The sequence below is a fragment of the Plutella xylostella genome, chromosome 17 (assembly GCF_932276165.1).
Source record: "Plutella xylostella chromosome 17, ilPluXylo3.1, whole genome shotgun sequence".
Lineage (NCBI taxonomy): Eukaryota > Metazoa > Arthropoda > Insecta > Lepidoptera > Plutellidae > Plutella > Plutella xylostella.
In genome coordinates, this window is record NC_063997.1 from 1561380 (window position 1) to 1587811 (window position 26432).

Below are 26432 nucleotides of genomic sequence, written 5' to 3' on the forward strand. Positions count from 1 at the left end.
TAGCAATCAGTGTGTGGCATGCGGGCTGTATGCTTCGGTTTAATTTCTGTCTACGTCCCGGCAAACTCCGGCATATCCTGGTATTTGCTGAGAGGCAATCGTGGTCTAGTTGTTTGCAGCGAACGTAAAGTGATTACCTTTTGTAAGTGAGTGAACAAGCGTTGTATTGTGCTGTCAAGATGGAGCGCTACGTTTGCGTTTCCGTTTCTGCTTGCTTTTGAACCCTGGCGGAAAAGGAAGGGTGTTAGAAGTTTGTTATTCTATTAATGTGTGTTATTTAGGGCTACGGATATGATTGACAGTACGAGAACAAAGATAGCACCCGTTACAGATACTCTGTCGTTATGGTTATAAGGACATTCTGAATACTCCTGCAATGGTGTTAGTTCGACTACGGTAACACGTGTTAGTAATGATCTACAGGTAGAAAAAAAAAATAAGAGAAAGATAATCGATATCAAATAATCAAGATTAAGTCGTCCTGAAAATTACTGAAGCGTTAGTAAAAGCCACTTAGCTTGACTTCGGCATTAAAGGCTTTATTTCAATTTAAGTCGATCTAAAAATAGAATTACTTGGCTTTCGGTAAAGTGACTGTGAAATAAAACGAAACCTGTACAGCCTGGCAAATAATTACAATACAATCCTCTTTATTTGCACCAAAAACCAGAAACAATACAAAATAAAACTTAAAAATAACAACCATACAAAAAGGCGGCCTTATTGCTTATAGCAATCTCTACCAGACAAACTTTGGATGGAAAAGAGTTATATAAATTAAAAAAATAGGATTAGAGGCAGTTGTGGTGCAAGAGTATGTAAATTATTGTAGAAACGGAACATATTTTTTTTGGCTGGCAGGCTGACCTATTTATACTTATGGGAAAGGTACTTGGATGGCCATGTACTATGGCCTTGATTAAGAAAAGTAACCCCCTATTAAATAAAATTTTATTCCGTCTTGCTAGGCTGAAAGTATATGCTCCTACATCTTGCTGAAAGTATATGATCCTACATCTTGAGTGAGACCCATTATTAGCCAAGCAAAACACGTAAAAGTGATATTTACAAGTCCATTCTAGCCGCAATGCCTTTAATGGAAGACAAAGGGTGTTGTTTCCTGACCCGCGCCGCATAAACAAATTTTATTGTGACAACAATCCGGAAAGTTCCGCAAACGACCATTACTCAAGGCAGGGGGAGGGGGGTGAGGCTAGAGATTTACTTAACATTCATGTTTTGAAACTTTAATATTGAAGTAAAATCTGAAAAAAAAAGAAGTAAAATCTTCAATTGGCTATGCACTGAGATACTCCTACAACTATGGTGCACCAATGGGTTGTATGAAAGGAGCCGAGTGAAATTAATAAACGTACTTTTTACGTGACTTTGGGCAGTCAGCGACAGATGCTATTTTGACAGGCTTAACTTTTCACCACGGTGACAAAGCCTAGATTCATTTTCGTGTCTCGTTTTGTTACCGTCACGCTACGAAGAAGAAGTACAAAACAAAGTTGGGGTAGCTATTCACCTTGTACTTGGTACGAAATTACGAATTACAAGAGAGTATGTTTTGAATTATGAGGGTCCAATGGTATTTGAGCTACAGGTAGTTGATTCAAAATCGCATGCCATTTCAGACGTGTGAAGAAATTAATTGAAAAATACTTACTTTTAAGAGTACGTAAGTATCTAATTATGAAATACCATTGACATGCTACTTGAAATGCTTAATTGGTTGTCTTGTAGACGCACATAAAACACTCGTAAATTACTTGAATGTTGGAAAATTACGCTAATAACATAATCTGACTGTTTATGTCCTTAATGGTGTATGTAGAGTTCATTTATAATTTTCATGTTCATTTCTTTGCCTGTATGAAAACGACATACTTTAAAACCAGAATCGTGAATGGGCTTTAGTGATACGAAAGAAAAACGATAAAGTTTAACGCCTCTAAATGGCAAACTTTTGCTATAAAGATTATGGAAAAAGTTAAGCGTAATAAAAAATACTTTAATTTAGTTTAACTTGTTTTGACTTGACGGACTTTAAGCTCTATTAGATTTACATGGACGGACGCGGGAACAGCCACGCAATTCAGTAAGATAATCCGACATTTATAAACGTAAACGAATGATGGCGTTGGATGATGTTGAATCATCTATCGTAGAGCTAGTTTTCGAAAAGGTTGGATGGGCTGGGGTTAGTGAGCAAAAGAATTTAAGGTAATTTTCCTACAGGTTCCGCCTTATTTTTTCACTCTATAGTAATTTTAGAGATTTCTCGTGAGGTCTTTCATTTTATACAACTGGCGGATCTTCAAATCTACGGAGATAATATTTTCAAGCTACAGGAAATAGTACTATTTTGTACCCCTATGATTTATGTTCGATTCACATTGTGATACATACGTGTATGATGCGAAATCATATATTATGTTTTCCCTTTCCCCTAAGGGCAAACGGTTGACATATTTTCAGGGGGAATTTCCAATGAAATATGATCGTATGTATGCTTAATAATATGTCTTATCACAAGTTTTCTGCATATTTTGTGACCCTTTATAGTTTATACGAATTTACAAATGTTACTTATAACAAATGTCATTTATTTCGTGTAGCCACATCATTGTCGGACTGCCACGTGCATATTTATTTATTTAAATTCGAAAAATATTTTTTTTGATTACGTTCTACTATAGGTAGTTGGAGAGAATCCGTAGCGGGTCTTAGGCATAACATTTCTTTGTCGTCGTTTTTATCATTTTTAGAAAGCGAAATTAAATTATTTAACAGACAAGGTGGTTTCGTCTAGAAATAACACCAGGTGTATTTCTATCTGACCAATGCCTTTGTATTATTTACGTCCACCCACGTGTTTTGGTCCTGAATCTTATGTATTATTTATAAACCGTTTTGTATCGAATAGAGAACCCCCGAGGAGAGTCTCGAATAGCGTCGAGGGACCGCGGCCATGCGGATACGATGTCTTAAATTAAGATTTTGAGGTTTAGTAGCAGCGTACTTACTTTACTATAGCATTAGTGATGAAATAGTAGAAATTGAAAAGTAATTTTTAAGTACCTAAGTAGTTTAACCCACTGACGGACACTGACTGCATTTGACGTCCTCCACACTTTTAGAAAAAAATCACATCGCAGTCCCAAAAATCACAATGCAGTCCTAACTCTTTTTCTAATTATTTCAACAACGGTCAATGCAGTCCTGTTTTACCTAGAGTTTGTATGAAGACCATCTTGTTGTGCTTTATTTGGCAGGATTTCAAAGTTATATGTGCACCCAGAGTACCTTTTTTTCACACAGCAATAAGTTTTCATACAAAAAAAAAGTGTGCACTCACACGCACACAACGGTCATCGACGTCGTGTTTTCTCTACTGCGCCTAGGCAGTGTGCCGGCATGTGCACCAGCACACCATCACTCAACTCCCATACAAAAATCTTGTGCGTTTTTATGAGTTTCACCGTTAATCTAGTGTCCATCAATGTGTTAAATAATAAGAGGTGTTAGATAGGAGGGCGCTTTTAATTTCCAGTGAATTGTTGAAAAACTATATTTTTAATTGTGTAATAAATAATGTTAGTAAAAAATAAATCTTAATACCAATAACATTTTAGTAAATGTTAAAATCCTGTTTTAGTATATGTAATTATATTTCATATTTTATTTAAACAATATGTTTATAAATATGCATATCTGCACTGCACTAAGAATATAACCCATATTTTATTACCATTATCACTCTTATCAATGATACGCTCTGCAAAGTTAATATAAACTTTAAAAAAACATGGCCTGGCGGCAAATTTACTGCCTTATTATGTTTTAACAAGCTTCTCCTGATGGCTTTAATAACCTTGGCGGGCTTACAACTACTCCCCCAGTGAATATTAACTAGAATAAACGATAAGGCAGCCACTAGGATTACAGCCCGTTGCCATGGCAACAGAAACCCTGTTTTTAGCCCCCGCAATAAGGTTCTTATGACAAAATAATTAGAGGTCACGCTGTAATACGGATTTCATATTTTATTTGAAATGTTTGTATACTTTCTAAATGTGTAACGAATAAAGTCATGAAACTACTACCTATATAAGTACAGTAACACAGCCGGAATGAATAGGTTTTTTAACTTATGTAACTTTCTTTCATATTCATAATGGTGAAAGAGAGTCACCCTCTTCTCGCTTAAAACCTAACCATGCGGGATATAAATAACCTCAAAGATATTAACAATAATGGCACTGTTATAATCCTGATAGTGTTTCTGCGTTGTAGAATTCCCGTCTTAGGACACATTTCAGGTAGGCACATGTACAGGGTGTTGCAAAAATCGTATACTAAGCCGTAACCTACATGTGCAGCATGGTATATCTATTAATTGATTGAGAGTGGTGCCTTCCTTGCACTGCTCACTTGACACAGTCAATATATTGTTTATTTTGTTAATTTTTAAATAACAGCTTAATTAAAATGTCACCGTTTACCCACAGTCAAACCAAAAATATTGGTTTTGTGGGAATTCTTCTGTACCCTATGTATCACTGCAATGTTTATAAATAAAAATAAATAATAATAAATAATAAGCCCGAAAATGTCATCAGAATTTCAAAATTCGCGAAAAAAAATAACATTCTTCATAGTAAAAAGTCACGTGACCAACAAAGTTACTATGGAAAATGTGTTTTTTTTCCGCGAATTTTGAAATTCTGATTTTAGTTTCGGGCTTAGATATACCATGTTGCTCATAGTAGGTGTCGGCTTAGTATGGCCTTTTTGCAACACCCTGTATAATATAATAAGTATAATAACCGTTCTTCAGAATGAAAATTTCAATGATATCTCTCAGAGGCTTTCCACGTAATATTCTGAAATGCGTCTTAAAGCGAGGTTAAATATTTAAGTAACACAAGAGGCAAGAAGTTAATAGCTTTTGTGACTCGTTTTAAGAGTTGGTACACTTGACTGGCCTCTTTACCGTGTTATACACTCACGGGCAATGAAAAAGTTTCATTCAGGTAATCAACAAATTACACTGAAACTGAAAAAACTAAGTTAATGACACTTTTGCAATATTTAAGTGCATTTATCGGCGCATCAAACTAAAAACATTAATATTATGTTCAAAATTCCGTTTAAATGTTTGAAAAAAAAACACACACACACACACACGCACTCACGCCTTGTACTAATGTACTCCCTTGCGGGGTAGGCAGAGATGCATTGCTGCACCCACTTTTCGCCACAGTGGTATGTTAGTCCCAATGTAATAGGGGGCGGGCCTATTGCCATTTTACGGGCACATCCAAGACCCGAGGACAAATATCTGTGTTTTAAACAAATATCTGCCCCAGCCGGGAATCGAACCCGTGACCATCGGCTCAGTAGTCAGGGTCACTAACCACTACGCCATTCGACCGTCTGTTTGAACTGAACTGTTTCTTTGCCCGTGACTGTATGAATGAATAGTCAATATACACGAGCAATTAAAAAGTTTCACTTACAATATTTAGACACCAAATGACCCCAATTTTAAAAAAACATTTTATTTAGAACTTCATCAAAATATTTAGACTTTTCCGTTTAAGTCTAATTTGGTGCTTTTGTCACTGAAACTTTTTCATTGCTCGTGAGTGTAGGTATGTAGATTATATCGTAAGAAGTAATTATGTTATGGGAGGAATAACGGATAACTAGTGACATAATAGAAAAGAACCACCTATTGAATGGGTTTTTTAACAGTAACAATTGCCAACACCATAATTTTTTTTAAATAATACTCTTCTTCATTCATTAAAATTTTATTATTATTATTATTATTTATTATTAAACATTTATTTCCAGATATATCATCCATAGTAAATTAGTAAAACATGTCAAAAAAATTGTTAGTCAAAATATAAAAATCATAAGTACATGCAAAAATTAAATTAAATCAGATCAGAAATAATAAATAAATATACTTCAATGTCATTTTAAATGTGAAATAAATTGGATTAAATAATATGAAATAATAAATTGAATAAATTAATTGAATTAACAAATAAATAGTTAAGTACATTCATTTCTTATTTCGGTCAAGGTGTACACCTACGCAATGCCTCACAATTGGACTATCCATCCTATCCGCCAACACACTGAGGATAGCATTCGAGCTGCTCCGCGTACGTGATAGTAAGGAGGCTGCTCGCTTACGCATGACGGCAAAGAAGTCATCCACTCTGGCTTCAGCGAACATACCTGATGCGGAGCAGAATCTCGGCAGCCCCAACACGATCCTCAGTGCGTTATTGTACTGGACGCGCAGCGCGCTGTAGGCCCGGCGCGTGTAGTTGACCCACAGGCTGCACGAATTATTTTATGCCTACCTGTTGAACAAAATAATCACCAGTCTTTTTCCGTTGCAAAGCTAGCGTTGTCGGACTCTAAACGAAACGCAAACAGTAACATTTTCGTAAACTGACAAAACTAACAGACACACGGACATCAGACATATACACGCATCGCAAAGTAACACAGACTCGTGGATATCCGACCTTTGCACAGTACAGTCAGCATAAGAGATAACTATCATCCTCAGTGCTTATACTTTCTACTGACGAATGAAAATACTTTACTTTTCTAAATTAAAACACAAAAAATGCAGTAGTAGGGTAGTCTGGCAAAGCAAAAACAGTTTATCATTTTGGATGCGTGTAGCCAATAAAAAATATTCTTCATCTCACATATTTATTTTCAACTTTAGGGCTCATACACATACACACGATACGATGTCGCGTCGTGAAAACATCTCCCTCCCACTCACTGGTGTTCAATGGGAGAGAGCTAGAGAGTGGCACGCACGACGCGACGCCGACGTCGTATCGTGTTTATGTGTGTGAGCCCTTACAATCGTCGAAATATAAGATGCCCGTTTGGATAGCTCCAAAATGTATGGGATGAAAGCTGGTGTCAAATCTAAATCATAAAAAATCTAAACAATAAGTAACTTTTGGTTCTTCAAAACTTCTTTTTTCTTTCGGCCGTTAAATAATACGCCAGAATTTGTGTCTTTTTATGTATTTCATCAAGTAAATCAAGAGTAAATAGCAAATTTGTGTAGCTGTCCAAACGGGGCTATTATATTTCGACGACTGTAGGATTACACTATTCAAACTGGGAGTGCATGCACCTTTATTGCTGACTGTACGCTGGGACCCTCTCTGTGTCGGCGTCACATGAAATATTCACGCTCACGGCCGCGGCTGACAAGAGAAGCTCGGAGAAGATATATATATACCTACATATAAGTTTATATATAGCCTCATATGATGTCTAATTTTATGGACAAGTTAAATAGAAATATACTTTTTGCTATGGTATTTATATTGCGGAGTGATTTAGGTTTTTCCTGTATGCGCCAATGGGAGAAATACAATATTGAAATATATTATATTATATTATCTATCTTATATTATCTATATCTTTAAACATTGGTATTCTTTGCTGTTCAACAATCTGGCATTTCCCTATTTATTCATTGCTGCAGATGCAAATTACAGTAAAGCCTCCTTTCTAAAGAAAACTTAAAATTTCCTTCTCATGTCAGTTTGATATAATTTAGGATAATCATAGATATGCGTATCATTATTAACTTCTGATTAACCTGTAGTTCTCAGTGGTGTTAACGGCTGCTAATTAAAGCTTACAATACGAATTTTGAAAACACTGTGTAAACCGGGGGATCCTGAATAGTCGCATAAGCTACTAACTTATTGTAAGCGCATTTAAATACCGATAGCAAAATACTGTTGAATAATTAAACGACGTTTTAAACGATGCAAATCCTGTCAAAGCGTCGTGCTTCGCAGTGACTTGTTAAATACTGTTTAATTAGTTATAATCTGCTCGCCGGAGACGCAATGTTATGTAAATAATGCTTGAGGAAACTGCTAATAACTCACAACACTGAGAGTCTATTCTCTTCCTTAAAGGACTTTCTCGTGTGTACTTTAACCTGGGACAACCTGTATGTAAAACGGACATAATACTTTGTGTAAAAAGCATCGGACATGCCAGAAAGATATAAGGAAAAATCGCCGCGAGTACTAAACACAACTCTGAAAACAGCGTTTAAAAAATGATGTGATGATTGGATAATTCATTGGCGTATGTGTATCGTTTCTGAAGGAGCATACTTTGAAGGTAATAAAATAAATTTGGATGAATAACAAACATTTTTTGTTTTATTGATCTAATCACGATAGGTACTTTTTATACAGAATGTATAGCATAAGTAAACAATTAGCGAACGTAATTTAAAGACCTCGTCATTTGTACAATGCAGCCGTGTGCTGGCTGTAATTACATGCGGCGACAAAACCAATGTTTATGCAGGCCATTCACTCTTTGTCTGTGTGCATAACGCGCATACCTATACAGGGTGTTGTAAAAAGGCTGTACTAAGCCGAAACGTACATGTGCAGCATAGTACCTATATCTAAGCCCGAAAATGAAATCAGAGATTCAAAATTCGCGAAAATAGTATAACTCTTTTTGCAACACTCTGTATACAAGAGAAATTAGGGTAACTAATTTTATAGGTATTATGGATGCATACAAAATTTACAGAAGTGAAAGCATTTGTAATTCAAAAGCCATAATTAGTAGGTAATGTTGTAAAAACTGCATTGTAGTGCTCTGCAGTTCACTTCGGACACACACCATTAAACGCTACTTGCTTTATAACTCTTGTAACAATAAAAATAGTTAAAAGTTGCTACGGTTGCTGATTCTCTACCACTCGTCTCTCGAGTCGATTGTTAGAATTCATCAGCTGGATCCACACCAGACGATTCAACGCTCTGCGATCACGCGCGGCTAGAGAAAATTCGGTATACGATATCGGTACGTTGGATCTTCTGTGTGAATATGGATATATGAAAATGGCACTTATTATTATTGCGTTATGACGTGGAGAATTACCCCGCTGGGGTTAAAATTAGAGATGGTCGTTAAAAACTACAACTGTAAAAACGACATGTTGTTAGGAATTAACAAAAGTTGCGTTTATTAAAATAAACTAAACGACTTTAAAGTTAATTTTTAAAAATATTTGAAACTGATCTTTATTATCACTTGTTAAGATTCATTTTTGTCTATGACACAAAAAACAACACCACGATTTACAAATTAATTTTGAAAATGTTTGAAACTAAACTCTATTTACCAGCTACTAAGATACATTTTTGTCTATGACACAAAAAACAACGAAATGATTTCAAAATTATTTTTGAAAATGAACTGTATTGTCATTTGTGAAGACTCGTTTTTGTGCGTAACCCTACAATTAACGAAGTCGTAAACAACGGAACACCTATATCAACTAATATGAGCTCTATTATGTTACATAGAAGAATCATAATTGCCTGTGATAAAAAACGACAGGAAGTTTTAGTTTTTTTTTTGAACTGTTGTTTTGACATGAATGAACGTATCGATAACGAAGTTTTTTTAAAGCTACATGAACGTTACCGACATTGTTGACAAAATATTATGTTTTGTGTTTGTTTTATCTTTATTGCGCTTTGAATGTTATTAATTATTGAATGGGTATTAATAATAGGTTAAAACTCAGTATGGTATTATTATGTACTTATTCGTTAAAATATTCTAAAAAATATTTTATTACAAAGTTTGATGGCGCCGACACACTAGCGGACGCGGCTTACGGACGTGGCTGTCAGCCGCGACTGATAGTGTGCACTGTCTTTTGGGACAGTTCGTGGCACGATTGATCGCTCTTGGACGTTTTTGTCGTTCAGCTTTTAGACGTCCGAGAGCGATCTGGCACGATAATATTTGTGTTTTCCATTATAAAAGTATCTGTCTCGTCTCTTCACTTCATTTACTCTGTGGCACATTATTTTTTGATGTGGTAACATTGTAAAAAAAAAATTCTGTCATTAAGGTCATTACATTTCCTTTTCTGTTCTGTGGCATATTGTGTGAAATTGTGTATCTGTGGCAAATTTTGACATGTTTACATTTTGAAAAGTTTGTTAAAATTTGAATGAGTGTAATAATTAGACAATTTACATCATTTTCGTATTAAAGTAACAGTGAATGAAAATGCAATCAATACATAATGTGATATAATGATTATTCTTATATATATTTAACTAACTCCATATAGCCATAAAGGTGAGTACAGTTTTGGCCTTTCAAATGTAGAAAATGTAAATAAACTAAGTAAATAAAGATTTTACTGTATTGTTTAAGATTATGACTCAGTGTATGTGTTAATATGCATTACAAGAATCAATATTAGTATAATAATGATACGATGTTACGACAGACCAATAAAAAAACGCAACAGTAGAGCCATAGACAAAATAATATTAATTTAACGAAAACTTACTCACACACACAGAAGCAAAAAACAACTAAATGGAAAATTAACTTAACTATTAAATTAACCGTTAGTTTATTTTAACACAACGATACAACATGTTGTTCAAAACCAGCAGTTATTTCCAACTCTAGTAAGGATGTGGTAGGTGATGATGATGATGAATAAAGGCTTTATTAACGCGCAATGTTTGGTATTTATGTGAAGGGTAGTGTTAGAAATGTGGTTATTTTTATGGTAACTATGATTCTATTCTTTTTTGAAGGGGGGAAAGATTTATGTGGTCTGAATGTTGCGGTTAAAAGTATTAAATCAGACAGTTTAGGGGCAGGTGTAGCCAGTTAGAGATAGTAGTAGGAGGCCTGCAATGCAATGCAGTAAGTAGGTATATACCTAGATAGATAGACTAGGAACGCAGGGCATAGCAACTACTAATGGTGACGAGGTTATATGATACAATTGACGATTGAATTTACCAAAATGGTGGTTGGCTATGCATGGATGATAGGTAAGACAGCAGTCGGAGCGCGTATGATATGCGTATGTTGGGTTATGATTATAACATATAACCCATAATGCCACCCTTCACTCACTTGTACACGTCGTCAGTGGGCTGCAGCCGGCCGGACGCGAGCTGCAGGCGGCGGCCGCGCGCGGGCGCGGGGGGCGCCCACCACTGCACCACGCGGCCCACCACCGGCACGCGGCCCAGCACGCCCTGCTGCCAGAGGCGCTCGTACTGCTCGCGGGATAGGTCCGCTTCGGCCTCTTCGATGCCTGTGGATGGGTGGAGGTTTAGTCGTGGTAGAACTTGAACGCACAGTTTTAGACAGGGTTGGAAATCAAAACAAGTCGCGCTGATCCGAAAAAAACCATGTTTGAATTTGTTCAAGGCAGTAAAATGGCGGAATGTCAGCGCTGACTTGTAAATTCGCATATCAATATTTTGAAGTCAGTCGGGGCAGCGCTCACTTGGTTCATTGCGGCGCCAGTCACTGACCCTGTGAGAATTTCGGAATTTCGAGAAAATTGGTTCGATACGAATATGAGTACGCTGAGTACTAACGTATAACCTGGGACGCTCTCTGGTCCGCTGGACCGACGTCCTTACACAGGAAGCCAGTAGAGGCTGGATAAGGCACCCCAAGTATTGCGTCACTCCTTGGGAGATTATAGATATTTCCGGCAGTTAGCTGTTAGCTGATAATGAGGATGAAAACCGCCTTCGAATATAAACCGCCTGGAGGCCACCGCAGTCGCGGTCGCGGCGAGCTGCGAGCGCAAGGCCTGAGCTGGACGGAGGCCAGAGCGGTTTCTGAGGACAGGGCGGCGTGGCGCACGCTTATGAAGGCCCTTTGTACCACTGGGGTACCTTAGGACAGCAACAACAATGATGATGATACAGTACCCTTCTTGAGCACCTCGCTCATGGTGCTGAGCGCGCGCGAGGTGTCCTCGATCTCGCGCCCCGCCGCCAGCACCAGCTGCAACAGCTCCTCCACGTCCGTGTCCGCCGTCACCATGCCGAACCTGGGACCGTACACATGAATTACAATGTGTGAAGGTTGCAGTTTTTGTTTGTCTGTTTTTTAATCTCAGATACTAAATTGACAGATTCTGAACGGTTCATGAACAGTCGGAATCTGTCCATTTAGTATCTCAGATTAAAAAAACAGACTTTAGCACTAGGAACAAGACGCGACAGCAATATAGTTTTTCATCGCGTCGCCTCGAGAGCGAAAGCTTTTGCCACGTCTTGTCTTGCGCGTCTTGTTGGCCATGCTAGGTCATGTAAGAGGAGCACCCGTAGGTCGTAGTAAAGCAAACAAAGATTATATATTATTCTGTTATTTATTCGATATAATCTTTGTTTGACGAAGCCTGAAGAAAATTAAATTATCCTGATATAAAATTTTACTATGTGATCTTACCTCACACAAGCCATCCCGTCATCGCCGTCACCGCAAGAGAAAGCCCCGTCGGTGGCTCGCAACGTGTCTACCAACTTCTTGTTCAACTCATTCAGGTTTTCAGTCTCAGCATCATCCCAGCCGGACGGGACGTAGCGGACGCCACCGAGACCTGTCGTTGAATTTATAATTAAAATAATTGAATAATTGATGGAAGAAGGATGCCATCGAGACCTGTAGTAGGTATTGTGTTATTAGGGTAATCGTTGATGGAAGAATACAATGTTAAATAAAAGGCCTATTCGGAGTCAAGTGATTAGGTGATAGTAATGAGTCAGTGTGGCAATGATTTCAAAAGGAAGGATACGCCCTTCAGAACATTTTACTCAAACCTTCTTCATACAAGCAAAATAACTGCCATCTGTCATAATTTGTTGGAACTATTTCAGAGCCGAGCTACTTATCCTGACGACGCAACCTTGTACGTGCGTTCATATTTTACCGTCACCGGACAGTAGTAGGTACATAATAATATGAGTGAGTTGCATGCGGACGCCCGTACAAGGTTACATCGTGCGGCCATTGTAGACTTTGGTAGTAAAATAATTATCGCTTTAAAATGTGTTTATTTATTAATTAAGGATGATACGATATTCCATATTCCTTTTTGACCTTCGTATCATAGTTTTTGTAGCCTTTCACAACAAAAATAGGCATATTTATCACAAGAAACAAAGACTATCTCTCCGTCACAGACAACTGTCGACTGAGGACCGTTGGCCCTAAAATGACTATTTTAGGGCCAACGCGCGGGTGCCATTTTCTTGAGTGGTTTGGCCTGTCCTTACGCAGTAATATATATGTCAATGCAGTGTGGTATAATCGTGTGTCAATAGATCTTAGTAACGTTTTGTCTGAAAATAGTTTAAACTGCTTCCATTTTAATTTTTCATTTGTCTATTCATATCTTTGTAATAGTTTTAGCAGGCGGCTCCTCATTGTATGTGATGCATGCGCCTCAATGCATCCAAGTCTTTACTGCGTTTGTAATACCGTTAGTTTTATCGTCATTAGGGTGTAAGTATATAAAACATATTGGAACTTACCCGCCCAGCCAGGCACGTGCACTAGCCTCAGTAATGGTGACTCTGTGACTTTTTGTTGAAAAGGTTCCCTGAAAAAAAATAACTCAGTTAGCTTTGTTTACTACAGTGACACACATGAATGCTTATCATCCTACTAAAACAACGCCTTTATGGCTTAACTATCATTTTATACGAAGTGCAGTCCAGAAAACTGTCTCAGGCTAAGGCCGCACCAGCGGCTTGCTTATCGTCTAGAGCCTAGCGAGTCAGTAAATTAATATTTAGGGCCGTCCGCACTGATAAACGCTAAGCGCCTATGCAATGCGCGTGGTCGCCTGAGGCTTTGTCTAACAGAAAGCGTTACTAGTGCGTCAGAGCGCTAACTTGACGCCGCGCTATGACGCTAAGGGTGAGGCCACACGAGCGTAATTTTCTGCCGCGCACAACTCACAATATTACGCTTCGGCCTCACCCTAAGATGTGTTGTACTACTATGGTAAAATACCGTCCAACAGAGCGCCAACGCTAGCAGTACGCAACGCACCGTATTTATTATAGTAGTATCGCTCTGAGGCGCGCTAGTAATACTTTCTGTTTGATAAAGCCTTTGCGGCTACGGCATATTGTTCCTTTTTTCATATTTAGTTTGCCAGCATGCAATCAGTTTAATATAACCTAAGCAGTTTATTTGGTTGTTTGATATTGCTCCTTACACCGACATACTTAAGCTCCACAGTCGCATATATCACCTAGGAGTAACAAACGAACTTCGCCCTTACAGCCACATACCTAAGCTCCACAGTGGCGGTGAGCACGTGCACTGCGCCTCCACGGCCGCCCGCAGCTCCGGCTCCGAACAAACGAAATTGGACCTTATTCCCACATACCTAAGCTCCACAGTGGCGGTGAGCACGTGCATCTGCGCCTCCACTGCCGCCTGGAGCTCGGGGGCGCGCGCCTCGTCTAGTATGGAGCCCTCTAGCGGACAGTACCGGAGAACTATGCCGTGGGTTTCTGTCTCGCAGACTTCTATGCTTATCTGTGGGTTAGAGGGAGATGGGTGGTGTGTTATTATTTATTTAAAGCATAAATAATAATATAACAGACTACTCATATTAAGTATAACAAATAATTACCATCTATGGCACTCGAAAACTAGATGATCAATGATTTGTTTCCTAGATTATGTTTAGAGCGAGATTTTGGAATAATCGTTATCATCAGCCCATAATCGTCTAGTGGCCTATTTACAAGGCCTCCCCCAAGCAGCAACAACACGCTATCCTCCACCTTCGTCAGCTGTGCATAAGCAAACTTAATAGCATTCTCTTCCCATTAACCTTCATTCCAGTTTACTAGTGCCTGTCAGTGGTCTCCGCGTTTCGAATAGTCAGTCGGTTTAAAATTAAATGGTAAGTAACACGAGCTTGCTGCTTGCTAGACCTAAAACGCTTCCTTTATAGGTATGAGACCCGTGCCCCAGCAGTGGGGATGTGATTGGGTTGTGATGAAAAAATTAAACCTACCATGTCAGCCTCTCGCTGCAACACCTGTCCGAGCCACGAGTTGAGCTGGTGGCAGCAGGCGGCAGCTTGTCGGCGCCGGCGCGCGCGCACTGGAACGACACGCCGACGACACTGCGCTGTTGCAGCTGGTACTTACTTACTTACTAATGTCTGCTGGGGATTAAATGGCCCAAGTGAAGCACCACCACTCTTTACGATCTTGGGACAGCTCACAGCATCCCATTTCCTTCTTGATTAAGCGCCTGCCAAGTCTCTCGGGATCCGCCGTTGTAAGACCGTATATAGGAAGAAAGCTGGAAACCTAAAAGCGCTTACTTTAAGCTGCCTGTCCACCAGAGCGGAGAAAGCTAGCGGAGCAGTTTGCGATGTCAAAATTGACTAGTGAGCATGAGCGGGCAGCAATCTTACTATGGATATTTTTTACGCGCTATCAGCGCTGGTTCGCCAGAGTATGGAAAAGTAAGGGCTTTTAAGGTTCTAGCTTTCTGTATACGACCCTAGAGAAGGTGTTCATGTAACGTACCATGTCGGCCTCCCGCTGCAGCACCTGTCCGAGCCACGAGTTGAGCTGGTGGCAGCAGGCGGCAGCTTGTCGGCGCCGGCGCGCGCGGACTGGAACGACAGCCGACGACACTGCGCTGTTGCAGCTGGTACTTACTCACTTTACTTACTAATGTCTGCTGGGCCCTTTGCGACCGATGTGAAGCGCCATTAGTTTTTAAATGATTTCGAAAGAAGAAGGAGGTTTTTAATTCGTCTGTATGTATGTTTTTACGACATTGTCCCAACCAGATACATACCCGCCTGGCGTATTTCCTTCTTGTTTGAGCGCTGCCATGTCTCACGCGGTCTAGAGAATCTATGCGTAAGCACGTATATAGAAAGAAATCTGGAAACTTATTAGCGCTTACTTTACTACTGATATTTTTCCGCGCTTATCAGCGCTGGTTCGGCAACGAATGGAAGAGTAAGCGCTTCTAAGTTTTCAGCTTTCTTCCTGTATCTGACCCTAGGGAAGATATTAAGATAACGTACCATGTCAGCCTCCCGCTGCAGCATCTGTCCGAGACACGAGTTGAGCTGGTGGCAGCAGGCGGCGGCTTGTCGGTGCCGGCGCGCGCGCACTGGAACGACACGCCGACGACACTGCGCTGTTGCAGCTGGTACTTACTTACTTTACTTACTAATGTCTGCTGGGCCCTTTGTGACCGAAGTGAAGCGCCGTCACTCTTTAACTGACTTCGAAAGAAAAAGGATGTTCTCAATTCATCTGTATGTATGTTTTTACGACCTTGGGCCAGCTCAGAGACTACCTCGCCTAGCGAATTTCATTCTTGATTGAGCGCTGCCATGTCTCTCGTGGTCTACCAAGTCTATGCGTTTACAAAAAGCCGAATACAGAAAGAAAGCTGGAAATAAGCGCTTACTTTACAGCGCTAGTTGGACAAAGTATGCTAAAGTAAGTGCTTATGAGTATCCAGCTGTCTTTCTGTAAACGGCCTTAGGGAAGGTTTACGAAGGGTGTAACGCACCATGTCAGCCTCCCGCTGTAGCACCTGTCCGAGCCACGAGTTGAGCTGGTGGCAGCAGGCGGCGGCTTGTCGGCGCCGTCGCGCGCGGACTGGAACGGCACGCCGCCGACACCGCGCTGTTGTAGCTGATACTTACTTACTCATCTCTTCTGGAGTCTTTGCGACCGGAGTGAAGCGCTGAGTCAGTAAGTGCTTATGAGCTTTCAGCTTTCTTTCTGTATACGGCCCAGGACATTCCCGCTTGGCCCATTTAATTCTTAACCTCTAGAATGCCGTGTGCCAGATCTGTCCCAACCCCCCTTGTCTGCCTAGTGACAGATCTGTCCCAAGAGCACTTCATCGCGATTTTTGTGATTTTAGTTATTAATTACCACGAAATTGAGTAAGAAATCACCTGTAATTTATTCTATATGAATGAAACAACCATCGACAACATTCATTGAGTCAAAAACTTCACTGGTTTACTAGTAGCGCGAAATTCAAATTTTGGTTTCTTCAACAGTCCTTGTACTTGTGACTGTTGGTAATAAAATAGAGATTTTGTATGGAAAAAATGTCAAAAGGTAAGTAAATACTATTTTTTTCTTGTTATTTATTCAATTTTGAAGGTATAGTGATAAATCAATAGTATAAAAAAAATCAAAAAATCGAATTTTTATCGATCTAAAATTGTACCGGATTATTGCCTGAAGGGTGCGTAACTTTGTAAACTGTAGACTGTTATGTAAAAACATCAATAAATAATTTATTTCATTTATAAAGATAATTTTATTGATTTTACATATTTATATCGGTTTATTCAATAAATAGCCAAAATATTAGAGAAAATCAATATTTATCAAGGGGCATCCAAAATTCACACACACACATACGCAAACAAAATGGCCGCCGCTCGTGTATGTACACGATGTGCGTTGGGTTGTTATACAGCGTGTTTTATTTTTTAGGATCTTCGCTCTAGTGAAAGTGAAGTTTAGGCTCTTTAGAATGATATCGATGTGTAGATGAGTCTGAGATGGTGATCACCTGTCCTATTTATATAAATAAATATTTGTATTTATAGAAATAGGATTTTTAAAGTATCATATTTGTTGAAAGTATGTTAACAAATAAGTAAATATGATTCAGTAAGTACCTAACTTACGTTGAATTTTTTATAATTTAGTATGCTAAAATACGAAACATTATAAAAATATTATCATTCTTGTTTTATATCATCAAAAGTGAACACCCTTGATTTGGGACAGATCTGTCACACGGCACACTGGAGCAAGTTCTTGTCACGCACACATGCACATGTACAGAAAATGGAGTCTTTTGATATGAAGCAAATTATAATCAGTTTTCAAAATATAAATTATGTACCTATCTATTTCCTCTAGAGTTTATATTTTATTGATATCAGTTGATAGCTATATAATCTCGTCAAGTAATAAGAATAAAAAAACCTGGATTGACACTATAAATATATTGAAATAGAGGTATTTTTCTGTGATGGGAGCAGTTTCAAGTAAAAATCTGTAATCAATGACCTATAGAAATCAAATAAAACTATTATAACCAATAAAATTCATTGTAACACGTTCATTAGCTATCTGACAATAAATTACAATCGATACATTATTGAGTACCAAACAATAATACCCAAATATTCATATAAATGTAATTCCCGCGCGGGCGCTCTATACTGTGAAAAAGCGCCGGCAGATGGCGGTTACATGTGTGCGCGGCTGCTCGGCATAGGAAAGGTCAAGAGAGCGCTGCCATGGGTCGAGGTCTAATCTATGCGTAAGGACGTTTACAGAAAGAAAAGTGGAACTAAGCGCTTGCTTTAAGTTTCCAGCTTGCTCTCTGTATATGTCCCTAGGGAAGGTATTAATACATATAACGTACCATGTCAGCCTCCCTCTGAAGCACCTGTCCGAGCCACGAGTTGAGCTGGTGGCAGCAGGCGGCGGCTTGTCGGCGCCGGCGCGCGCGGACTGGAACGACAGCCGACGACACTGCGCTGTTGCAGCTGTTACATACTCACTGGCACTAAAATGACATGCATTAGGGCCTCAAGCCGATGCCGCCGACACAGCGCTGTTGCAGTTGATACTTACTTACTGGCAGTGGCAAGCGATCTGGCACTAAAATGACATGCATTGAGCCCACCAGAGAGAGGATGTCACTCGAAACAATGTCGTCGTCCGATGTAGATGCTGTTGCTTACCTACAATGTTACGTGTCATGTCATTTTGGTGCGTAACGCGTCGCCACGCGAATGGCCGCTCGCTGCTTGATACAATTGCCTTGAATGTTGGAACAAGTGACAAGTTACGTGCCATATCACTGGTAACATCACAGGTCATGCCAATCAGGTTGGTACATTTTACTATAACGTACCATGTCAGCCTCTCTCTGTAGCACCTGTCCGAGCCACGAGTTGAGCTTGTGGTAGTAGGGCGGCGGCTTGTCAGTGCCCGCGCACGCGAATTGAAACGACACGCACGCCGATGCCGCTGATACTGCGTCCTGGAAGTGGAAGGAAGGGTTTAAGGACACCGCACGTATAACCGTAACGTATAGGGATTGCTTTTTTTCTACTAGCAACCAGTAGAACGCGAGCTCGCGAACACCTTCGCACCAGGCAAGGCGTGACCATTAATGACATTAATTTGACATAGATGTCGATTCTAGTCTTAGGTTTTCTCTGCTTCAATGATCTCATCATCTCAACGCGACATATCTCGAGGGCTAGATACAATATTTCACTGATGTTTGGGAGTTTGAGAGATATGTCGTGTGCAAGGGAATGTGAAGTGAGCGAAAATTGCCCCCCTGAAGTCACAACATTTTATTTTAGCAGAGTTGTAATGTCAAGACCTCATTAAATTTGATTCCTTTGTATCATAATTATGTTGAATGTGGTGAAATTTTATGGTTTGGTTAGAACTATACTTACTATTATATCTACATTTGGTAGTTCGTCGCCGCCTGGCGGTGAGCTCTGGAAGTTAAAAAATAATACATTAAAATAGACTTCTTGAGACTTGATGTGTGTGCCCGAAGGGTGGAAATAGGCTGATCAAATGCTAAATAATCCTGGCAAAAAGTGGGTGCAGAAATATAACGATTATATGGAGTTAATAAAAACCGGCCAAGTGCGAGTCGGGCTCGCGCACAAAGGGTTCCGTAGCAGCAAAATTACAGTTAAATCAACCTATCTCAAAAACTATAAGAGATACTTTGATCAAACCAAAAATCGTTGAAAGAGTTAATTAGCATGCATCACCTCTATTTTTTTTAGAATTTTATACCCCGTAGTTATAAAAATAGAGGGGGGGGGGACATACTTTTTACGACTTTGAGAGCTGATATCTCAAAAACCGTTCACTTTAAGAAAAATGTTTTTTTAGAAAACTTTATATCATTTTAAAAGACCTTTCCATTGATACCCCACACAGGTATGTACATCGAAAAAAAAAATTTCATCCCTCAGTTACATGTATGGGGGGCCCCACCCCCAATTCTTTTTTTTTACTATTTAGTGTCATATTTTTGTAGCGGTTCATACAACACATATTCCCATCAAATTTCATCACTGTAGTACTTATAGTTTCCGAGTAAATCGGCTGTGACAGACGGACAGACGGACAGACGGACATGACGAAACTATAAGGGTTCCGTTTTTGCCATTTTGGCTACGGAACCCTAAAAAGGGAGTAAATAAGAAAAATAATAAATAACTTACCAACATTTTTAATCCAGCATTTTTCATAATTGTATACGCTGTTCTAGCCGACCTGCAGAATAAATATATATTTTAAAATCACAAAGAATCAGGGCCTCTGAAAGACCGCATCAGAAATGACGTAAAGCTGAGGTGGAGGGGTAGCTCTCTAGTGACGACCTAGAATAGGAAAACGTAACGTGGGACGGCCTCCAGCCTAAAACCCTTCCTTCATTGGAAGGATACCCGTGACCCAGCAGTGGGGATGTGATGATAGTAAGTTGACTCACCAGCGCAGAGCTCAAGTGTTGCGTGAACCATGGTACTCTGCTGGTGACGCCCTCTTCTTGGAGTGGCAAACAGGGTGTCTAGGGATCTATAGAATATTATGGATAGAATAGCCTGAAACTATCACACTCACCTGAAGGCAGTGGCCAGGTGTGCGGCGAGCGGCGCGGCGCCGGCGGCCCACAGCGGCAGCGCCGGCAGCCGCGCGCCGCCGCCCGTTAGCCCCGCCAGCGGCGCCGCCTGCAACTAGCACACTCACCTGAAGTGTCTGCTAGTGCTGCCAGCGCCACCTGGCGTCGCCTGCAGCTCGTGGTCGGATGGCGGTGTGTGAGATGCCAAAGAGTATATAAGTACTAATGCGAAACCTACGTGTCCAGCATGGTATATCAAGCCCGAAAATAAAATTAGAATGACCAAATTAGCGAACAAAAAAAAAAACATTTTACCTAGTAAAAAAGTTTGTATGAAAAAAAAAACGCGAATTTTGACATTCTGATTTAATTTTCGGGCTTAGATATAACATGCTGCACATGTAGGTATACACTTTTGCAACACCCTGTAAATAGATAGATTACCTGAAGGCAGTGGCCAGGTGTGCTGCGAGCGGCGCGGCGCCGGCGGCGCGCACGGCGGCCCACAGCGGCAGCGCCGGCAGCCGCGCGCCGCCGCCCGTTAGCCCCGCTAATGCTGCTAGCGCCACTTCGCGGCTGCCCGCCTGTAATGTGGTAATATATGTTTTAAGGTGGGTACTGACCAAAGTTACTAGGTGTAATGTAACATGTTACACAGCGAGGATTTGTGCAGTCAGTACGTAGTGTTACGGGGTAAGAAGCGAGCAACGAGCCGATTTTAGAACACAGCGTTGGGCAACATTCTCGCTGGGAATGTTACATTACAGTCCGTAACGTTGGTCAGTACCCACCTTTAGACATGTTGGGATATCTTGGTGAATATGAGAAATGCTGGATCAAGAAGAACGGTTAGTTTCACAGTCAAACGAACAAACGGTCATGTTTGAATGAATAAATAGGCAGTTGATAAGGTTCAAGCCCGAGTCATCAGATGACTCGGGAGTGAATAATAAATATGAGGTACTTACAGCATTTACAGATTTGGAGTGGTCGTTAGCTGTAACTGGTTCAGGTATTTTGTAGAATGTCTGAGTTTCTAGTTGAGGAAATTTTGTCAAACATTTAGGCGTTTAAATATAAATATTTTTATATATTTTTTACGTATATTACACATACGTAAAGCGCCGTCATTGGCTTCTTTTAAAAGAATGGTAAAGGATCATTTTCTTAGTGTTTAGGTAGTTTTTTTTTTCCGTTGTCTTATTATCGGAGCTCAGACAAGAATTAATATAATCCTATAAAATCTGATAATTATATTTATGTAGGTATATGTAGTTTATTATAAGTATATTGTTTAGTTTGTAGGTATTTATAGTTAATTAATAAATTCTTTAGTACACTTGACCCTATCTGAACATAAATATTCTTCCACCTAAAGGTTGTCTTGAAAAAATCGCTTTTAGTGATAAGACCGCCTTTTTTGTACCTATGTGTTTATATTTAAGCTTTGTATAATCTATTATTGTGTACAAATAAAGAATAATCTATCTATCTATCTATATTTTCTTTTTGATTATATAAGTTTTGTAAAGGATACAACAGTGGGTAGCCCCGGTATTCCGAACCACGGTCCTGGCGTTATAGTCACGGAATCCGCTATGCTGAAGCTCTGAAATAACAAAAAAATACAATCTTAATAAGGTTATTTTATTTTCTTGCCACTTTGCATTTAATAGAGTGTCTTAAAACCCCACAGAGTAGTCAAGAAGACAGACAAAGAATCTGCTCAAGGATTTCATTGCTAATTTTCGGTGGCGCTGATGAGGGTGTTATTGTTTTAAATTAAAATTCAAGAAATGATCATGGAGATTCATAAAATTTATAGTCTCTTGACTCCCTGGGATACAGGCGTAAGTAGATATATCACTGATCTTTTTTATATGAAAATCCTGAACACCGGCTTTCCCCTAACCTGTCTCGGCTGCAGCGCGCCGGGCAGCGCCAGCGCGTGTCCACTGAGATGCAGGTGCAGCCCCCGCGCGCGGCACGCAGCGTGCAGGCGCCGCAGCCGCGACCCACAGCCTAGTGGCGGCGCGCCCGCCTCGCCCAGGACTAAGAGCGGGGAACGGCCCGAGGCGGCGTCCTCTTCGGCTAGCCGGTCGAGGGCTTCGGTGTCCATGCCGCGGCCTGGGGGTGGAATGAATGTTTTTGGTTGGTTGTGAAATTGGACGGATGAGATTGGAAGTCAAAAAATTACTGCCTTTTTGGAGAGGGTTTTTTTATGATTTTTATCACAAGTCTAAATTACTGCATTTTTTAAAAGAACCCTTAGGGCCTTACCACAAAAACATAGACAGTATTTAACAGATGTTTAGCGCTGTGTGGTGGTGAAATGGAGGTTAGATTAATATTAGCCTCACCTAATGTAAGATGTGACCATTTATTATATTGGTTGGGTGTGCCAAGACGCAAGCAAAATATATGTTCTGGCCGGGACATGAACTGAATTCCAGGTTTGAAATAGTTTGAATGAGCTCTACATATCCTTACCCTCAGGATGCACCGGCACAGGCCTCACACAAGCTAACGGCAGGCCGAGTTGCCTACACAGATGCTGCACCACTCCCAGCGGGCTGCTCACCGAGCTGTAGATGCACGGCATCCGGCTAGTCAGGGCTAGAGCTGGAATTAGAAGTTGGTGTGAGTGAGAGAGATTGTCGATTGTGCTGCTCTATGTTCTTAAGGCCGCGTGTACGACGCCTGCGGTAAGGGCGGGAGGAGCGGCCTTACATTTAACACAAACAGTACCGTAGGACCATTGTAAACTGGCCTTAATTAAAATCAAAGATGTCGAAAACCGGCTGCTCTTGAAATTACTTTGGTAAGAACTTCTATATTGGTTGGATTGGTAGACATGAAATGAAATTCCATACAAAGGTTACGATGGCGCATCTATCAGAATCACAAAACATTTATTTGTTAAACGTGTAATATCCTTCATGTATTTGTCTTCATGTTTTAACATATTATTATTACAATTCATAAATGTTGTCAACTATGTTTTACTAGAAACCGGCGTATAAATACTATTTTTATAAAACTATACTCTAAATTCGTGTGATTTGCGCCGATTTACAAATTCCTTACAGTAAGCCTTTTGTAATGTTCTATGAATATAGGGGCTACTCCTTATCTAGGCTTTCATTGGTGAAAAACATATATTATGTAGGTGAATATAGGTATTTAAAAATGGTATGTATTTCATACTCATGCAGTAAACGGAAATACAATCAGTAGCTAGAGCTGTACGGTGATAAACTTATGTTGATAGTGTTGATAACGTTTTATTAGGTTTCACTAATAGATTATGCTTATTGGAATAAACATTATGGGTATTATTAATTTCAAGGAAAGCAATATCAGGATACTGCAGTTTTAAAGTTACCTATCTAATTCCAATTATATTTGTCTGGTTCTTCTTCTAACTTGTTTTGTGTTCTACATTATGTACTGAAATTACTACAAATCAACCATTATTATTGAAGACATAAGCATTTGCTTATAAATGATGACAAAAGAGCTATAGTTGTTAAATGTCTATTGTATAAATCTACATTCATATTATAAAGAGGGAAGATATGTGTGTTTCATTGTATTGGCTTAGAGCCTACACTGGCCAGATTTCAACAATTGGTTCACCATTATTTGTTATATTTTTGCATTTGGCTTTATATGGTAAATGAATTGCTTCTACAATATCCTTAAGTCCTAATGTCTTTTTATCCCCACAGGACATCCTTCAAAAGCAATCCTTGTGCAGAAAAGTTATTCTCTATAACTTACCACCATCCTCAAGGTATCTAGGGTAGCGGTGGTGCAGCAACATCCTTGTGACTCTGACGAGACCCTCCATCTGCTCCGCGTGATAGTATGCATGGTAGTCGGCCAGTCTATAACAAAATAAATTGCTAGTTCACTCTTTTCTTCTATTTTATTGTTATAGAAAGCCATTCATATTAGTCATTTTGCAATTGGAAATAACTGAAATTGAATGGGTTAGAAAAAGGACTTCTAGTCTTATCTAGGAATCAAACCTAGGACATCATATTCTCAACTGCTCTTAGTTTAAGAAACATTCCAATGAAGTAGATTATAGTATTTAGTCAAGATTATATCTCACAATATATCATTGAGCATATTGTTGTACATATACACTGGTACTTCTTATAGGTATAAGTATCTTATATTTGTTTAGAAACAACAAAATGGCAGACAATGTAAATATAAATTGTCAGTGAGATAAAGGTTAAAATAAGTATTTTCATATTATAAAATAACACTCTACTCCTCTTATAGGTATAAGTATCCCAATCCCTGCCTTACTATCAGAAATCATACCCAAAGTTATAAAACTCTCAGCCAATTAGTAAAGGATATAACAATGCATCCCTATTGTTTGTTGGTAATGGATTTTCACAAACAATCAGTATTCAGGTATGCAAGTAGATGTTGATAGTTTTGAGCATCGAAGTAGAAAATTCTACTTTGATGGTTTTGAGTTATTATTTTCAATTAATTATTGTGCGGCTTTACATTTTACATTATTCTTTAGATATGTGAAAAGAATAATTAATGGTTTTAATATATTATAAATGTTTCAAAGTTACTATTTCAATTAAAACTAGTGCCTAATCAATAAAGACAAGGCCACAGAGATAATACCTGCACTATGATAATACTTTACATAGCTGATATGGATTACCTGTGTATGTATACTTCAAATCTCAAAGCTAATACATTGACCAGATATCAAAATAGCACCCAAACAAAGTTTTGCATCAAGCATCAATCACCAATAAACTCTACATAAGATATCAATGGCAAACACTAGCTAGGCAACACAGACTAGGGTTTGTGACAATTATGAAAAGATCGGCTAGCTGGCCTAAGAATTTATCTTTCCAAAACACACACACTCAGCCAACTGTACTGGACACTGCTTTTAGATATTATGTAGAAACTGCAATTTTATAAGCAGTTCACAGGTGTGCATTGTTAGGGTTTCAAGGGGTATGGCAACCATGCATACTTACCATGTCATAAATACTACATAGTTTGTTCATCTTTCATGGCTGCTTTTGATGATGGAACTACCACCAGAAAACATTTTAACTAAAGATTGAAAAAGCTACTTTGCTATAAACATAAAGTACCTAAACATATGAGACATCCATCTCGTGGTCTCACTGGCGATGTGAGCACCGAGTCTGGCTGCATGCGTCCGTTCGAGCCTGCCGAAAAGAGCCACAATACTGTGTGACAGGATGGCGGCCCGCGCCGGCGCGTCGGTCGGCAGCAGCGGCGGCTCCGAGCTGTCGCACGTCGGGTCAGTCTTCACCACCAGCTCCTCTAGCGTCTGCAGAATCTCCCCCATAGAGGAACACTCTGGCTCGAAGAATCCCGCCGAAATCTTACGCCCCTCCACCGGACTCTTCGGACTGTCGTCGTCAGTGGCATCGTGAGCGTTCACGCCAGCCTCCAACCTGCCGACCAAGTCAGAGACCTGGAACTCTAGCCCGCCGAAAGGCCGTTCCTAAAAAAAAACGCAACATTACCAACTGGAATTTCGATGAAAGTACAAGGGATTGTGGAAAGGATATTACTATGTCCAGGTGAACTTCTTCATTGGGGATCGGTGGGCTGGCTTCTGGTTCTGGGGCTGGAGCATCTCCCATGATACGTGGAACTTTTTTGGATTTTTACGACACCGACATTAAATTTTGTAAACGTCACAATCAAAAATTGTTTTGACGTTTGCGGATTTTGCTGATTTTGTTTCTGGCATAGACTAGGGCATAGACAAACAAGAGTGCGTTATTATTTGAAGAGTG

General features: G+C 39.7%; 1 protein-coding gene across 3 annotated transcripts; it reads right to left on the reverse strand.

Moving 5' to 3' along the window:
- Positions 1-26372, reverse strand: LOC125489825 (pyridoxal-dependent decarboxylase domain-containing protein 1-like). 3 transcript variants are annotated; one of them, XM_048627077.1, is made up of 17 exons: positions 26205-26370; positions 25755-26134; positions 24385-24491; positions 23092-23223; positions 22514-22728; positions 22139-22210; positions 21570-21629; positions 21046-21185; positions 20204-20255; positions 19415-19459; positions 18856-18984; positions 14297-14448; positions 13431-13498; positions 12346-12496; positions 11823-11944; positions 11008-11191; positions 1-224 (listed from the first exon to the last, which is right to left on the reverse strand). In XM_048627077.1, the coding sequence occupies exons 1-17, from the start codon at positions 26274-26276 to the stop codon at positions 188-190; spliced, it is 2118 nt and encodes a 705-aa protein (XP_048483034.1). In that variant the 5' UTR covers positions 26277-26370; the 3' UTR covers positions 1-187. The 3 variants fall into 3 exon arrangements, with proteins under 3 accessions (XP_048483034.1, XP_048483035.1, XP_048483036.1); XM_048627078.1 differs by lacking the exon at positions 1-224 and having other exon boundaries at positions 11004-11191; XM_048627079.1 differs by lacking the exons at positions 1-224; positions 11008-11191; positions 11823-11944 and having other exon boundaries at positions 12427-12496; positions 14199-14448; positions 26205-26372.
- Between the last annotated feature and the right edge of the window lie 60 nt (positions 26373-26432).